The sequence below is a fragment of the Notolepis coatsorum genome (genome assembly GCF_963971535.1).
Source record: "Notolepis coatsorum genome assembly, chromosome: 17".
NCBI classification, from domain to species: Eukaryota; Metazoa; Chordata; class Actinopteri; order Aulopiformes; family Paralepididae; genus Notolepis; species Notolepis coatsorum.
In genome coordinates this window covers 85,716,888-85,735,065 of record NC_140181.1, presented here as the reverse complement: position 1 = coordinate 85,735,065, position 18,178 = coordinate 85,716,888, and the positions used below count along the sequence as shown (strand labels likewise).

General features: G+C 40.5%; 1 protein-coding gene across 1 annotated transcript in view; it reads right to left on the bottom strand.

The window, feature by feature from the left end:
• LOC311244428 (voltage-gated purine nucleotide uniporter SLC17A9-like) overlaps positions 1 to 18,178 on the bottom strand; it is a 34,735-nt gene that overhangs the window by 9,578 nt on the left and 6,979 nt on the right. Inside the window, exons 4-10 of the mRNA XM_084333926.1 lie at positions 15,460 to 15,559; positions 14,996 to 15,126; positions 14,676 to 14,772; positions 11,579 to 11,675; positions 8,700 to 8,787; positions 8,569 to 8,603; positions 7,315 to 7,430 (exon numbers count right to left, since the gene is read on the bottom strand). Of these exons, the coding sequence (XP_084190052.1) occupies positions 7,315 to 7,430; positions 8,569 to 8,603; positions 8,700 to 8,787; positions 11,579 to 11,675; positions 14,676 to 14,772; positions 14,996 to 15,126; positions 15,460 to 15,559 (664 nt within the window). The remainder of the gene's footprint in view (positions 1 to 7,314; positions 7,431 to 8,568; positions 8,604 to 8,699; positions 8,788 to 11,578; positions 11,676 to 14,675; positions 14,773 to 14,995; positions 15,127 to 15,459; positions 15,560 to 18,178) is intronic.

Genomic DNA, 18,178 nt, shown 5'->3' with positions numbered 1-18,178 from the left:
ATGTATTACATGCCTTGTAATTGTATTTGGTTGTTTGTTTGATGTGTGTTTATTATTATTTATTATTTCCCTTACCTCTATTGTCTGTCTTTTTATTTTTCGTTTCCCAGTTACCCTTCGAGAGGTCCTTTTGTCCTCTTGCGAAGACGTCATTATAAATAAAAAATAGTTTTTATGATTAAATAAAAGGTAAAAAGAATATGAAAAATAATCAATTGCATCTTTCTGACTCCTTGACGTATACTGTAAAAAGGCCCTAACAATACATTTTTTAACCTGGGACCCAAATGAGAAATGCTGTCTCTTGTTTTGAGGAAATGGGCTCATTAAAACATATTGCTATTCATGTTATGTAAGCTGAGAGGTAAGCTTGCAACCCATATGCTGACCCATAGTTTATGAAACAAGACTATAGGACACCAGAGGTTTCACTGGCTGGGCAATTTTGCTGCATAAGCACATCTAAGTATATTGTAGATGGGGATAATTCCCCATTGGCCATACTAGATCAAAAAGAAAATATATACAGTATATGAATGTTATTTTGCACTAGCTTGCAAGTAGTTCAACTAAATTAAAATGGGCACGATGCTTTTAGTAGTCAATAACTTTTTTGACGTTCTGAGGCACAGTTAACTACTGGAATTAAACATTTAACTGGAAGCTACTAGAAAAGAAAGGAATACAAATAATAATTATATATATAATATACAGTAGCCTATATACTTTACAGCTGTATTCCCTCTCTTGAGTGAAACCCCTTGAACCAACCCCACCTCCCCTCTCCAGTTAAAGATAAACCCATTTTAAATAATTAAGATTGTGCAAGACAGACATTACATGATGCTTTACATTCTTGCACAGTGATGATTATGGTTATTTGGTGTTGGTTCATATCTGACTGGCAGACAGCTGTGAGGAGTGTTTTGTTTTTATTGTCATGTCACCTAATTTTGTCTTACATGTTATAATTGTGTTTTACATTGAAGATTTTTTCTTTTCTATAAAGCAGTTATGTAATTTAGTTCATCAATAATATTTCTATAGTTCAGTAGTTCAACTTCTACCAGTGTGAAGTATTTTGCAAATCTATGCTTTCAGAGTAGCTTCCCCAACACCAATATATATATATATATATATATATATATTTTTTTTTATCATTCTTTCCAAAAGAAAAGAGGCCTAGAAGCATGGCTAACGCTAATGGCATGCATACCAGAGGCTAACTGCCTAAGAAAACAGGCACAGAAAGAGGATTTCACCCATCTAATGAACACACTAGACTAGACAAATATCAAGATGCATCCATCAGTGGACCAATTGCATGCTTTTTCAGAGGACAAGAAGCCTTCAGTCGACAAGAAGCCTTCAGTCCTTCAGACATTAAGCACCCCCACAGCCCAAATGTAATGATAAAAAAAATATATTATACTTTTTTTTATTTTATTTTTAGTCGACTAATAGTCGACTAACGGAGAATTTTGGCCAATCATAGTCGACTATCCAAATCCTTAGTCGGGGACAGCCCTAATATATACACAGTATATAACTCAACACATCACAAATCATGGATTACCAAGGATTTCACCTGTATTTACCCGCTACTACAACCCCAGACAACTACCACAGCATGCAGCCATCAAAACTAGTTAGTTAGGAGTCTGGTTAGTTAGGAGCAGGTAGGGACATGTAACTTTAGGCGTGTTCGAGATTGATTTCGGCTCGCCTCGAAAGTAGACGAGAGTAGACGAGTGCAGCCGGGGGAGGAGTCAGAACGTTGGACACTTCAGATTTGACGAGAGCCTCTCGCCTAGTCTCGCATGGCAGATATCGCGTTCACGTTCGCACATTATAATGCGATGGCCGTGTGCAAAATTTGATTAGATTCAAATGTACAGCACACCATATACTGCTATAGTGGAATATACCATTCATATACCATAATATATTGTATACCATCTTGTTGCGCGCTCCTGGCCACCACAGCGCGCACGCACACACAACACACACACACTGCTGAATAATTCTGTTTAGCATCAATATATATATATACTGTATATTGAGGCAAAACAGAGCATCGTTAATGAACTATAGATTTATATGGAATTCATTAATCTATCTAGCGATTGGGTTAACTGAGAGCCAGATTGCTTAGAGGAGTACTGTACATAGAGCGATAATGCTCAGATTGCTCATTGAGTCAGGACTATAAATGCAAAACGTAATTGTCATATTTATTATCATTATAATTATTTAATTCCGATGATAGAAACAGTCCGTCTGTAGAATCGACTTGAAGAAGCAATCACCATTTGTTATGGGGGGTTGATATATTGTTATTTTGATATAAACTCCATTGCAGAGATGGTTATTAAGACAGCATTCATTACTCTGATAAAAATAATTTGGTGTCTGACAGCTTGAAGTTTATCATGATGATATGATAACATTATTTGAGGAAGCTCTTGGTACCCAAACTCATGTATCCAATAATAATAATAAATATATCTGATAGACGGGATAGACGGGACCTGTACTGTATTGTACCCATTCTGCAATCGGTTAATAAAGTTTTCAATCAATCAATCAATCAAACGTCTCATAACTTCCTCTTGTGGGCGTGGCTGGTGGTGACAACTAGGGCTGACCTTCAAAGCTTTTTTTGGCAATCGAAGCTTCGGGGCCGAGCTTCGATTTTAATTCGAAGCTTCGATATAAAAAAAAAAAAAAAAATAAAAAAAAAAAAATATTTTTTTATCTTATGTTGTGGGACTTGTACAGCACTTGGTAAACGTTGTTGCTTTTAAATGTGCTCTATAAATAAAGTGGATTGGATTAATTAATTAAGTAGCCCCTTTCGTGACTGTGACGCAGCCAACAAGGTTTCACTCGGCTGTGTGATTTAATTCAAGGTGGATCACTGTTTAAGAATGTTTAAGATGAATGAAGTAAGATTTTGATTATTTGAAATATGGCCTGTGTAGACTAAACTATGCACAGAATTATGTCAGTCTACAAGGTCCGGATTCTACATGGTCCGGCAATGTAGACCTTGTAGACTCCACTAGAGACCAATTATCAGTGAATGTTCATGCATTTTTAAGAAGGGCTACTTCCACAAAAAAACAAAGAACTCACCAAAACATCTCAGTAGCACCTTATCTAAATGTTCTATTTCATATATGGAGATTCATATTTATTTATGTATTGCATGCATTTCTACATTTTATTTCCCATTTTGTTTATTCATCCCAGTATCTTTCTTTCTTATGTGTGGAATTCTACAAGGCATGTAGGTGTATATGTGTTTGAGGATGATATCCTTCAAACAGGCAATAGTGATGATATCATTTGGGCAGTGCTGAGCTGGGTTACTTTCCTCCAGTGTATTTGTCCCCCGGCCCCACCCAATGGCCCCATGCACACACACACACACACACACACACACACACACACAAATCGAAGTAAAAAATTAAAATAAAAAATGAAAAGCGAAAAGCGAGAGACTAAACCTGTTGTTGTTAGCTTATATGCTAACGTGAATGGGATCGACCATAGCATTGCGGCTAGGCTAGCTACCATAGCAGTACAGCAGCTAGTTGAATGGATAAACGTTATTTAACATTGCAGAATGGGTACAATACAATACGGCTCAATACAAACAGTTGTTAACACTTTGGTTGCCTTGGGTTAAATTCATGATATACCATAGGTTGCCGGCTCTATTTGTTTATGGAGAAGTACCCCTTCTTTGCATGGCTATAACTTTTTAAATTCTATTGCTACATTGCCATTATTAGGGCCCATTCAAAGTCCTATATGTATTGTTCATTGTGTAGCAACGTTAAACTTTTTCATTCACATATTCATAGTAAAGTATGGTCTAATGTATAAGTATGTTTTCATCTCTTTCTGCAGCTTTCTCCAGAACGTGATCTATAGCCCCAAATGCATTATATTGATGATGAAATACAGTTTGATGGCAATCGGGGCGATATAAAAAATTTCAATTGGACGTACTTCTAGAATGATCTACGTATGATCTGATGATGACCGGATGGGCGGGGGATCGTTTATAATTCCGTGGGCAGCGTTATATCATTCATCTAGTGTGGGTCATATGTTCATCATAACAGTTTATATGGAACACGTTCAAAAATAACGTTGAATCTTACCGGATCTTCCGCGCGCCGTTGGACGATCAGCATGGTGTAGACCGTTTTCGATTATGGGATGTTTATCCTGATGAACCATTTCCAGCTTGTATAATACTATATACGTCCAAATCATGTTGTTTATCGAGTTATTGGCAATGGATCGCTATATAATGTGACGAGCCAGAGTGCCGGCAGCCAAACCGAGTGCCCGGAAGTAATATGGCCGACCAGCACAACCTCCACAGCACTTCCTGTTTGGCGATTGCGCCGATCGGCCACCAGATGGCGCTCCTGAACCGCCAGAGAGCTCAGTGGGTCCTCCTGGTGGATCTCAGGCCAGCGGAGGGGAAATATGAATCCGATCACAGATTTTTGAAATATTGATATTAAAGACGCTGTACAGCATCCTTCGGCAACTTGAGCATGGCCGGGAATGACGCTGTAAAGCGTTTCCCGGCAGTTAATGTGTTAAGGGGGGGTGCAGAGTCATCAACACAATGTACCACCAAGAGCGGAGAGTTTATGTCTCTCAAAAAGCGAGAGACTAAACCTAAAGCTGAATGAATGAATGAATGAATGAATGAATGAATGAATGAATGAATGAATGAATGAATGAATGAATGAATGAATGCATGAATGAAAACTTTATTTAACAGATTGCAGAATGGGTACAATACAGTACGGCTCAATACACACAATTGTTAAGGGGATGCAGACCAGAGAAAGACGTTTGTCTTGTTTCCATCAGGGTCCCCCATTTTCAATTCATATAGACATTTATGACATACACAACATACATGACATTTATGGCATAGGGACATATAGGTATTTAGTACTGATACATTTGTGACAAACGGTATTCAAATATACAGTACTGTTAGATCCTGACAGAGTATATACATAATGATGGGGAGGGGACTGTACATTAGGAGGGGGTGGGTGGGTGGGAGAGAGATATACATACGGCGGGGAGGGAATATATACATGCGGTGGGGAGGAGACTGTCTATTTGGAGGTGGTGGTGGTTTTGGGCATTTACGGTGGCCAGTTTCGAATTGCAGCCTCCCGTAGGTGCTCTTTAAGAGCTGTTTTGAATGTGGGTAGGGATTCACATTCCTTTACAGCTTTGGGTAGGGCGTTCCACATTGATGTGGCATAATTGCGAAACGTATTTAGTCCCTTGTTTGAGCCGAATCTGGGTTTAACATGATTTGTTGAGCTTCCTCTGGTGTAGTGGTTGTGGTATTCACTGACCTTTGGGAAGTATTTTGACATGTACATGGGTACCTTAGTTGTGTAGTGTATCTTGTAGACCAGGCCCATTGCAAGTTGCTGTACTCTGTCGTCTACTCTAAGCCATCCTAGGTTGTCAAAGTGGGCAGGGGTGAGGTGGGTTCTGGGGGTAAGGTCAAGTAGTAGCTCTTGTTGTTAGCTTACATGCTAACGTGAATGGGATCGGCCATAGCATTGCGGCTAGGCTAGCTACCATAGCAGTACAGCAGCTAGTTGAATGGATACACGTTATTTCGATGGCACAAGCTTCGAACAAAAAATAATAATCAAAGTTAAAAAAATAATTTTTTTTTTTTTTTTTACTTTGATTTTTTTTTAAATGTTCGAAGCTTGTGCCATCGAACGAAGCTTCGAAGTATTTAAGACAGCCCTAGTGACAACCAGGTGACAACTTTTCTGAGCCAATAGGCGCTTTGCGCAACGATAGCAAGTCGTTTCCCATCATGGATTTGCGTGGAGCAGTCGGGTGAGAGGTACTGTGGCGCCTCGCTCTGAAGGCTGTGCGTGGCTCGCTCCCGTAAGATTTCCGCGCCTCGTCTCATCAGATTTCCAGAGCAAGTCGGACAACATTCTAACCACCATGCAGCGCTTGGCAAGGCCGTAGTAAAACCTGCGCAGATCTGCGTCCGCCTCGCCAATCTCGAACACGCCTACTGTAAGACTGGGTCCGACGCAGTGTTAATTTTGTCAGCTATTTTTTATTTTAGTTTTAGTCTGTCTCAAATGCTCTTTTTCGTTTATCATATTTAGTCACCTTTATCTATTTTTCGTTTAGTCAAGTTTTAGTCAACTACAGGTCTGAGCATTTTAGTTTTAGTCTTTTTTGTTTAGTCTCAATTTAGTCTTTTTAGTTTAGTCTAGCCACTCAGTTACAGCCTCATAAGTTGGCGTGAGCATTTTCTAAACAAAAACAAGCTAACGTTAGTGCTAGCTGGTTAGACTTATGTTGTTGTGGAGTGGAAAGAGGAAGAAGGTGAATAAAACCGTTATGTTGATGATCAGATATAAATTCTCCCGTGATTTTATTTGACTATAGTTTGAAAGTATAGGCGGACTATTCCTCGGTTACAATGGTTACACAGAGACCCTGTTGCCCCGCCATTGTTCCATTAAACCCATGCCCGTGTGCAGTTACTGCTATCTAGAATGCTGGCTAAGAACAATTAATGCGGGTGAGGAAATGAATCAAAGCACTTGCGCTGCACACATAGGAAACGGAAATGCTGCACTAATAACAACATGAATTATTCTAAAAGTTAAAATTATTTTGAGATTTCGGCAAGATTTTATTTTGTAAACTACATTTTGTGTCGTCGTTTTTAGTCAACGACATTGCATGAATCATTAAGTCACGTTAGTGTCACATGCTCTCCATTAACGTGACGTCTCGTCTCGTTGTCGTCAGGAGTAAAAGCTTCGTTGACGACCATATTTAGTCATCATTTTCGTTGACTAAATTAACACTGGTCCGACGTGCCATGAATCACCCTGAATCACCCTCATCTGGTCCGCTACTCTTTTAAAAATAAAAGGTAGAGCCGATCTTTATCATGGGTTAAAAATAAATAGTAACTCCAAACTCCTCTCCGTTTGTACCCGTCTCAAACCGCCAGGACGGTCCAGAGAGACGGAGAGAGTGAAAAAGTGTCTATCTCGTTATATCTCTCTGTATCACCTCGCGCTGTCTCCCTCCCTCCCTTAAAGTTAAAATTTGTTTCAGTTTTTTTTTTATAATCTGGCATATGACCGATATCGAGAAAATAGACCAGACGCCAAAACCATCGCTGCAGATTCCCGGCGCTTCGGTGGCACTTCGCACGGACTGCGCGTGTTCCTGGCGTACGAGGGACAAGAAGACCAATACCTGTGGCTGAAGGTGGTGAGGCCCATGGTGGCAGACACGAAGGCCACAGCCCAGGGGAAGGTGGAGGTGCCACACAGCAAGAGAGTAAACACACTGGACACGCCCATGGAGAAGAACTGGATGGGAGAAATGATACGGAACACACACACCAAGATGTTAGGGCACAGGTACTAGGGCTGTACCGAATGTAATTTTTTAACATTCGAAGCTTCGATTGAAGTATTCGAACGAAGCTTTGAATGTCTATAAAAAAAATATATATAGATATATATAAATCCTCAATTTGAATAAAGTGATTAATATGATTAAATTAGTCTTTTTCTTTTATTAATCAACTTTCTTTAATGAATATAACTCAGTTTCGTCAACATAAATAATCCAATAAGGGCACGGTTGGTATGAAAGTGATGGTGACGTCTTATAGTATACTATTAGTGTAGCCTAATCTTTAACTGCAACTGTGAAGAAAACCCCTATTGGTTTAAACAGATTGAATAGACACCAAAATTCTTAAAAATTCTTAAATTTTTTTAATTTGAATGTTGATTTAGAATTCGAATGTCAACATTATGATCGAAGCTTCGAAGCATTCGGTACAGCCCTAACAGGTACATATAGGTATACAAGTGTGGCAGGGTAGAAGATATTCATTCATTCTTGACTGGGTGGAAAACAAACCATCCCTAATGTTATCATAAATCTGTCTCAAAGTGGGTTCTTCTGGGCCAGGATATAAGAATAAGGACGTAGTTTAATTTAAGGGTAAATCTGCATTTTGCTATGATGCCCCTCTAGCTCATGGAATGAACTCCAAAAGTCCTTAAAGCTTGAGATTCTCCCCTCTGTTTTTGATAACCTTTGTTAATCAAGTTGTACATGTTTTAATTAATTGGTATCCTTACTTTTGTCTTGCCTTGTTTTCTTATTGTTATGATTTTATATGCCTTTTTTCTTATTTCTGTATGTACACTAGACGTGACTGTAAATGAGGGAAACCTAAGTTGCTTTTCGAGTTTAAATAATAAAAAAATGAAATGTCACTATTGTTTCATTCACTTAAGAAGTAAGCCCAATAAGATAATTTATAAAAGTAACTATTCTGGTCATAGGTTTTAGGTCAATAATCAATCTTCTAAGATGGGGTCGCTGTGATAAAATGCCATCAGATTGGGGTTCAGGGCCTAATATAGTATTGATTAATTAATATATACCAGTAACTTGATATAATTAATATAATTGATGAATCTACATCACCTGCATCAACTTCCTCACAGAGGCCGTATCATAACCTGGTGAGATGGAGACAGAAACAAGGAGGACAAGGACTCTGTTACCAAGAGATCATTTAAATTCAACCTCCATCTCTAATTCTTCAGTGGCTCTACCTTGGCTGATGAGGTGGTCAGACAGACAGCCACTGAGGAGAGAAGAGGGGATGGCAACCAGCCAGGGGATCACATTGAACACCCAGCCCTGGAGGGATAGAGAAAGGTAACACAGATTATTGGATCAAAGTTGATCAAGAACATCAATACGGTAGGTTGTTCGGTTCTGCCAAGATCTAATTATTTTTTCTTTTTTTTTATCAAATTTTCTTTATTTTAAATGTTCAACAAACAACACAACATCAATGTCAATAATAACAACAATAATAATAATGACAAGACAATAATAAATACTTACAGATCAAAACTTAACTAATAAATACAAAATATCAAGTAAAAAATAAAAACATCACAAACAACACAAAAGACATTAGACTTCCATTGGCTGTAACGCCTGCCAGAATAATTATTTTCTGTTGTATGGATGTTGGTAGTAAAGATATATCGTTTACAAGTAATGTTGCTGCCGTGAATGGAATTGATATATTACAGATGTTTGAGAGTTTAGTTGCTATAGATTTCCAAAAATGGGCTACTGGTGGGCAATCACAGAACATATGGATATGTGCCGGTGGCTCTTAACACTTTGAGTGCCACGCCGGGTTTTCCTTTTTACCCCCTTGATGCCACGGTCCACTTCAATGTTAACGTTAATATCGCCTAATCTATGTTTTAAATTATGGCTATGTGTCTAATCTGCCCGTCGCTTATCAAAGACTATTTTCCAGTCAGTGCAGTCAAACCGATAGAGCACATTTCACAAAACAGCCTATATCTTCATCAAAATTTGTCTGATTATCCTAACACTGATAACATAGATTCCTTACCTGACATCAGATGGTATCCAACTGGTATATTCCAATTCCTGATCACCATTCGAAAAAATCGATAAGTGTATGGATCCAACGTGATACAGTAGTACACATGATTCCGCGGGTCTCAGAGGCTCCAGAATGAACTGTGGTAACCCCGGCTGGATCAGTGGACTGGAAAATGTGGAGTACCGGATTTTTTCCCCCATCCATTTTCATTGAGTCCATTCCAAAATCCCTTATGTCATCTGGTAGACGATAGGGGGCGCTTTTTTCCACATATGATCGCCGGCGGTGCTCGGGTATACTCGGGTAGGCTCGCGTGATGCAATATTATTTCAGATCGCGGAAAAAAAAAATAAAATAAAAAATCAGAGAAATCTCGTGAGTGGCTTTCAACATAACTATTGGAAACCCAAGATATCTCGTGTGTGGCAGTTAAAGTGTTAAAGAGCATAAAGTGCACAGGGAGGAAGAATGATTCGCCAGGTATATCATAAAACACTTTTAGGTCCTGAAACACTCGAAGACCATTTTTATCATATATATCTTCCAGAGTATGAACTCCCCTCCTCTCCCATTGAGGAATATTAACAGGTTTGTGCCCAACAAGTAGTAGCTGGTTATGAAAAATTGGAGAGTCAAGGTGCCACAGGCATTTAACCGCACAGGACCGCTCTACATTACACCACGTTTGAATCACGTGGGATATGATTGGTCCATATCTTAGGCATTTTGATATAGGGATAGTGGAGTATACTACATCCTGTAGTCTTTGTGGTGAGACAGCTGCTGCTTCTAAGGAGCGCCAAGACACAGCAATTTCAGGGTGCAGCCAGTTTATCAGGGTCTCAGCAAGAAGGACCAGAAATATAACTTAAAATCTGGGACTGCCAAGCCCCCATCCTATTTCCTACGTTGAGTGGTAGTTCTTTTAATTATCTGGTGTTTATTATTCCAAATTCATTTAGATATCATAGTTTGAGGTCTATTGGAGGAGTCAGGGGGAGCATTGAACTGACTAAATGTATCCTAGGTAGTATGTTAATTTTAATTATGGATGCTCGGGCCTGTAAGGAATTAGGAAGGCTCAACCATCTATCCAGGTCCTGGTGTATTTTATTATATGTACCTGTGAAGTAAAATGTTGTTGTCCAATTCAGTGTGGGAAAGATCTCTATGCCTAAGCCAAGATCTAATTCTTGTGATTAAAAGGCCAGTTGTCCTCACAGCTGTTATCTCTATCCTTCAAAGTCTTGGGCGAGGGTAATAAAGTAATGTTTTCTTCTCTGAGGCGAGGGTAATAAAGTTAATAAAGTAATAATGTTTTCTTCTCTGAGGCGTGGGTAATAAAGTTAATAAAGCAATAATGTTTTCTTCTCTGAGGCGAGGTTAAGAAAGTTAATAAAGTTATGCTTTCTGAGGCAAGGGTAATAAAGTAATAAAGTTTTCTTCTCTGAGGCGAGGGTAATAAAGTTAATAAAGTTATGTTTTCTTCTCTGAGGCGAGGGTAATAAAGTTAATAAAGTAATAATGTTTTCTTCTCTGAGGCATGGGTAATAAAGTTAATAAAGCAATAATGTTTTCTTCTCTGAGGCGAGGTTAAGAAAGTTAATAAAGTTATGTTTTCTGAGGCGAGGGTAATAAAGTAATAATGTTTTCTTCTCTGAGGCGTGGGTAATAAAGTTAATAAAGCAATAATGTTTTCTTCTCTGAGGCGAGGTTAATAAAGTTAATAAAGTTATGTTTTCTGAGGCGAGGGTAATAAAGTTAATAAAGTTTTCTTCTCTGAGGCGAGGGTAATAAAGTTAATAAAGTTCGCTTCTCAGAGGCGAAGGTAATAAAGTTAATAAAGTTCTCTTCTCAGAGGCGAGGGTAATAAAGTTAATAAAGTTTTCTTCTCTGAGGCGAGGGTAATAAAGTGAATAAAGTGATGTTTTCTTCTCTGAGGCGAGGGTAATAAAGTTAATAAAGTTTTCTTCTCTGAGGCAAGGGTAATAAAGTGAATAAAGTGATGTTTTCTTCTCTGAGACGAGGGTAATAAAGTGAATAAAGTAATAAAATTACCTTGGCGCCAGGGAAAGTGTCCCTGAAGAACGTCGGCAGCCACGACAAGAGCGTGAAGAAGGTGCTGGCGGTGCAGAGGTGTGTGATGATCACAGCGCTGCTCAGTCAGAGACCAGAGAGGAACAGAAAGCGCCATCAATACATCAGATAGACAGAATGTGTGTTGGGGTGTATGATGATGTCACCAGAGATGTACAGAATGTGTGTTGGGTGTATGATGATGTCACCAGAGATGTACAGAATGTGTGTTGGGGTGTATGATGATGTCACCAGAGATGGACAGAATGTGTGTTGGGGTGTATGATGATGTCACCAGAGATGGACAGAATGTGTGTTGGGGTGTATGATGATGTCACCAGAGATGTACAGAAAGTGCATGTTCTCCGGACATTCACGACTGCTGCATTTTTAGTAATCATCAAATAATCGAGTAGTCGATTTTCACCCAATAACAAAGATCAGTTCTCGTCAAAAAAGGTCTCAAGTACAATCAGTAAAGAGTTAACCAATGTAAGGGGGGGGGGTGAAATAGCAGAGTCCTCGATTGACTCTGATCAATCAATCAGATTTATTTATATAGCACATTTAACATGACACGTATCAACCAAAGTGCTGTACAGAGGGTAGATGCTGAGGGTAGATGCGGTTTACAAGTGAGCCGCGATCTGATTGGACTAAACCCATGGAAAGCTTGTCTGAGCTTGAGATACTGTTTGTCAGAATGTCCACAGGTTGCATAAAGTTTCCGAATGTATTGGTTTATTGAAATAAACATTACTGTAATCAGGGACACGCTAAATAAATGAAGAGATGGAGCACTCCTGGAATAGAGACATTTTAAATGTGTATAAAACAAACAAACATACAGAAAATAATGATTTTACTTTATGTTGCGTAAAATTATAATTACTGCATTTTGAGGTGAAATGTGAGTTTTAAAATATGTTGTAAAATGAATAACAATCTCTGCAGTGAGCGGTTGCCATGGTAACTAAGGACTCTGTGGCAGAAACCAGAAGGGGTCAACCGTTATCAAGATGGTGGCAGAGTGAGTGGACTTCTCGTGAGAGAGACTTTGACGTGATGACAATGTTACCCATACAAGTCACATCCGGGATAAGGCTAGCTGTATCTGGCCTAAAGAAACCACAGAATGTTTGCTAAAGCAAGGGCACTGTGTGAATATTGACCCAGGCAGTCCTGTGTCCAGTGAGTCCAGTGATGTGTCCTTATGCAAATATTGAATATTAGGGCGTGGTTGAGCCTCAGCAGAACATGAAACCAGAGAATATTGCGGCCACTGAAAACAGGACAGATGGGTTGCATAACCATTAGTTTATATGAATACACACACACACACACACACACACACACACACACACACACACACACACACACACACACACACACACACACACACACACACACACACACACACACACACACACACACACACACACACACACACACACACACACACACACACACACACACACACACACACACACACACACACACACACACACACACACACACACACACACACACACACACACCAGCCCCTGCCTCCTCCTCAGCTCTCATCTCCTCTCATCTTGTTTGCAGGTCAGGTCTCGCGTTTATTATTATTTTAGCTTGTTAAATATGGCAAGAGCAGATGTCGTCTAATGTTTGGCCAGTTGAGGACTACGATGCTCCGATCCAGCACACCAGGTCTGCATCTGCAAAGCGCATGTATAGACAGACAGACACAGATACACACACACCAGCGTTTCCGTTAGCCGGTAATTACCGGTATTTGACTGGCAAAATATGTTGAAGTCCGAATATTTAAATATCTCCGGTCATAATGTCCGGTGGAAATAATTCCTCTAAGCACAATTTTATTATTTGAATTGTATTAAAATAGGCTAAAATTAAATAGCCTATGCGATGAACGAAACAATCATTACATTTGTTTCATTGTGCTTCGCTCTAATAAAGCGCGGATGGCGCCGCTCGGATGTGAATCTTTTCTTTTCTTTTTTTGAGCCTGTCTGGCCACCATAATAACGACAAACAGCTATACGAGCGAGAGAGAGAGATGGCCAAACAAGCTAAACCTAACAAATATTTCATGAAACCAAGCACAAGCAGGTCTAATAATAATGACATTGACAACGAAGATGAGTCTTCTGAAGTCACAGAGACCGCCGATGCTCCCGCGGAAAATAAACAAATGTCGAGCGTTCAGGCGGCGGCCCGAGTGGAAAGTTAAATTCTCCTGGCTGAGGTACGACATTATAGTCTAGTAGTCTAGCGTCTATGATGTACGAGAGATAACATTGATTGAACGTACACAAAGTACACTTTATTGATTGAACCACAAAGAGCATCCCCAGTCTGCTGCTACCGTTGCGAGCCTCGCAGAAGTCCACCTGTTCCAATGCAATGGGGATCTAGTCGCAGGTACAAAACGGATAGGCAGAACGAGACGGGGTGAGTAAGTGTTGACATTTTTTAATCATAATGCAACTGTTGGTTGACTGCCGTGTCACAGTAATGCATATAATTGATTATAACTAAATGTAGGCTATAATGAAATCAACAAACGCATTACGAGCATGTGGCTCGTCCTCTCGCTCTCTGCATGCAAACGAGGCAATGTGATGATCAACTACAGTTTGCTGTGTGTGAAGTTGAACATTATGATATGTGTGACGTGTCTGATACAACGAGGTGAAGCGATGTCGACTCGAGATTCATTTGGGGGTGCGTGTGACAGCTGCTGCAGTGCGAGCAGAGCTTGATGCTGGATCAGCGTATCGCACTAACTTGGGAGGCGAGAGATAGTAATTTGATTCTGCAAATCAATTTCTCATTCTTCGCTTGATGTAATTAATACAAATGTCCAATATAACGGAATTCGTTAGCTCATAAAAATGTGATTATAACAGACTGCTGTTTAAAACTCTGACCGGAATTTCAGGAATATGTCCGGGGATAGAAATCTTGCAGGACACTCAGACCGGCACGAATATGTTCTAACGGAAACGCTGACACACACACACACACACACACACACACACACTCCTGTTGTCTTTGTTCCTCATCTCACCAGACAGCAGGTTGTTTGAAGAGACGAAGCCAGTGTCTCTTGGACAGTTTGGACTGGGGACCCCCACTTCCTAGGGACTCCAGGCTGATGATGGGACCTGGACACAGAGATGCACGCGTGTTTAACCCTTTCTGGGCTTAACAATCTCACAGGGTCCCGAGTGAAGTTAGGAATTTTGAGAACCGAACATTCTAATGATTTCTCAGAAAATTCATTCTCAGAAAACATTCTGAAGAAGAAACGTACACCTGAAACAACAACAACAAAGAAACTGCAGCGTGTCATGGAGGTAACTATAGACATAGATTAATTAACCACACCTTCTCCTTTGAGCAGGTACTTCCACACGCAGTATGCCCACAGGATGGAGAGAAGACCGGCGATGTAGAAGACGCTCTCCCAGCCGTACAGGTCCAGCATGAGGGAGCCAGCCCCACCAATCACCAGCGTTCTGGGAGAGGAGAGGAAAAAGAAAGAGAGGGAGAAATATAGAAAGAGACAGAACAAGTGTCAAACTAGTTATAACACTTTTACAATGATTACAGTATCATTATCAAGTCCTGCACGTACAGACCTAAAAGGGCCTTATTTCACCCCCTAGCTCTACTTAAAGCAGCAAGAGGGTTTGGCAGAAAATGTTTCTTAGGTCGGCATCTAGCAGCAGTTCATCTCAAGGACTCCTCCCATAGGAGCTAACAGACATAATAAAATAAAATAAAGAGAAGAGAAGAGAAGACAAGAGCAGATAAAAGGAGGATTTGCTGCAGTCAGAGAATGATCTCACCCCAAGTAGGAGCCACTCCCCACGGTGCTCATGAGGAAGCCTCGCTCACTCTCCACCACCTTCTGAGAACACAGGCTGGCCAGGGACGGGTAGTGCACTCCTACCGAGACACACGTTCAATGATGGAGGTAGCACATCCATTTACAAACAGGGTGCAGTGATTTACAGATTAAAGCCTGTAAAACTTTGACCCTGACGAAACAAAAACAACAGGGACCTGGAGCCTCCGGGTCTCGACAGAGATTAAATACCAAAACCCTGAGGCAGACAGACACAGGACAACGTGAGAAAGACATTACACATAGTAGAGGAGATACAAAAACAAGGTGGTAGTGCGGTACTGATTAGCCTGGATGCAGAAAAAGCATTCGACAGTGTGAGCTGGACATTTTTATACAGAACATTGATGAGGTTCGGACTGAATGGGAGGGCAATGAAGATGATCAAGGCACTATATCAAGAACCGACAGCGAGGGTTAAGGTGAATGGCAGCCTGACGGATAGAATCAGATTAGAGAGGGCTACCAGACAGGGATGTTGTCTCTCACCAACGCTCTTCGCCGTTTTCATAGAACCACTGGCACAACTGATCAGACAGACCGAGGACATCAAGGGAGTAAGGATAAAGGGAACGGAATATAAACTAGGCCTATTTGCGGATGACGTGATAGTATACATGAGACAACCAGACAAGAGCTTCCCGGCACTGATGGATCTACTGAAGGAATATGGCCACTACTCAGGATACAAACTAAACGTGACAAAGACACAGACCTTAGCATGGAACTATACCCCAACGACAGAAATTAGGGAACAGTACGGGATAAGATGGGACATGGACAAGATTAAATACTTAGGGGTGAACATCACGAGAGGGGTGGGGAAACTGTTTGAGGCGAACTATACACAGATAAATCAGAACATCAAGAGAGACAGAGAGATGGACAGTAATGCCCTTGGACTTCAATTCAAGAATAGAGGTCATTAAAATGAACATACTATCAAGGTTACTGTACCTGTTCCAGTCACTACCGATACAAATACCACAGAATCAATTCAGGGAGTGGGACAGACTGATATCGAGGTTCATATGGGCGGGGAGAAGACCACGGGTCAGATATAAAACACTACAACTACCAAAGGAAGAGGGAGGGATGGCAGTACCCAGCCTACAAGATTACTATTATGCAGCACAACTGAGAGCAGTGACATGCTGGTGTAACGACAAGTATGAGGCAAGATGGAAAGACATTGAAAAAGAAGGGGAGGGATACAAGGTACAAGCTCTGGTGGGAGATAGGGAACTATTCAAAGAGAAAGAGGGACTGTTAGATCCAATCACCAAATGCACCTTGACCATATGGAACAGAGTAGTAAAAACACACAAATTGGAGAAGCAGACAGGGGTTCTGAGATGGATAGCACATGACAAGAGATTCAAACCAGGGAGGTTGGACCATGGATTCAGAAGGTGGGAGAGGGGGGGGGCAACAGCGATATGCAAATTGATAGAGAAGGGGGAAATGCAAACATTACAAAAATTAAAGGAGAAATTTGGACTAGAAAACAGGGACCACTTCAGATATCTACAGATTAGAGATTACTATAATAAAGAAATAAGAGGGGACAAGGACGAAGAACAGAATGGAATAATTAGGATGATAGTAAGGGCATACGAAGGAGGGAAAGGAAGGGTAATATCAGCACTGTACCGGGCTATAATGACCAGCAAGGGACACACGACCGATTACATAAGGGAGAAATGGGAGAGAGAACTAGAGATAGGAATAACAGGGAAGGAATGGGGTAACATATGCGAGGTGCAACATTCAACAACAGGATCGAGGATATGGAAAGAGTTTGGATGGAACAACATAATCAGATTTATAACCCCAGAGCTGAAGGGAAAATATGCACCAACACAAAGAGCATGCTGGAGGATGTGTGGGAAGGAGGGGGCAAATCACACGCACATATTCTGGGGATGTCAGAAGCTGAAGGGGTATTGGGAGGAAATAGGGGAGGCAATGAACAGAATATTAGGATACGGGTTACCACAAACGGGACTGGTGCTTTACTTAGGAGACCTGACACACGAGGGAATACAAGGGGGGGACAAATATTTAATAAAGATAATGTTGATAGCGGCCAGAAAAGCAATAACAAGACTGTGGTACAAAGAAGACCCACCGACAATAGCACAATGGGTAGGAATAGTAGGGGAGATACAGGATATGGAGAGGATAACACACATGCTGAGGTTACAGGAAGAGAAATTTGGAGAAAGATGGGGAAAGTGGGAGGATTACAAGGGGAACGAAAACGACATCACAGAGGAAGAACCAAATGCAACACAAGAGGGCGAAGGGTAAAGGAGGAAAGAGGTTCAAGGAGGGTCTCTGAACCCATGTCACAAAATGCTGCTTTAGTTAGCTTTTTTATTTTAATTTTTGTTTAGGGTATGACAACTGTTTTATGTTTTTCCATTTTATTATTTATGTTTGTGGAATTTCTGCTCAAGTCAGTATTTTTTATTTTGTTTTTGAGTATTACATTTTTTCTTTATTGTTTATGTCTGTTTAATAGTGCTATTTCTGAGCTATTTTTCTGAGCTATAGTTTGGACAGCTGGGCAATGGCTGATAGTTCATGTAGTGCATTTTGAATGAACTGATCGTGGGTTGATATGTCCTAATTCTGCAGGGACAGGGCTTCAAATT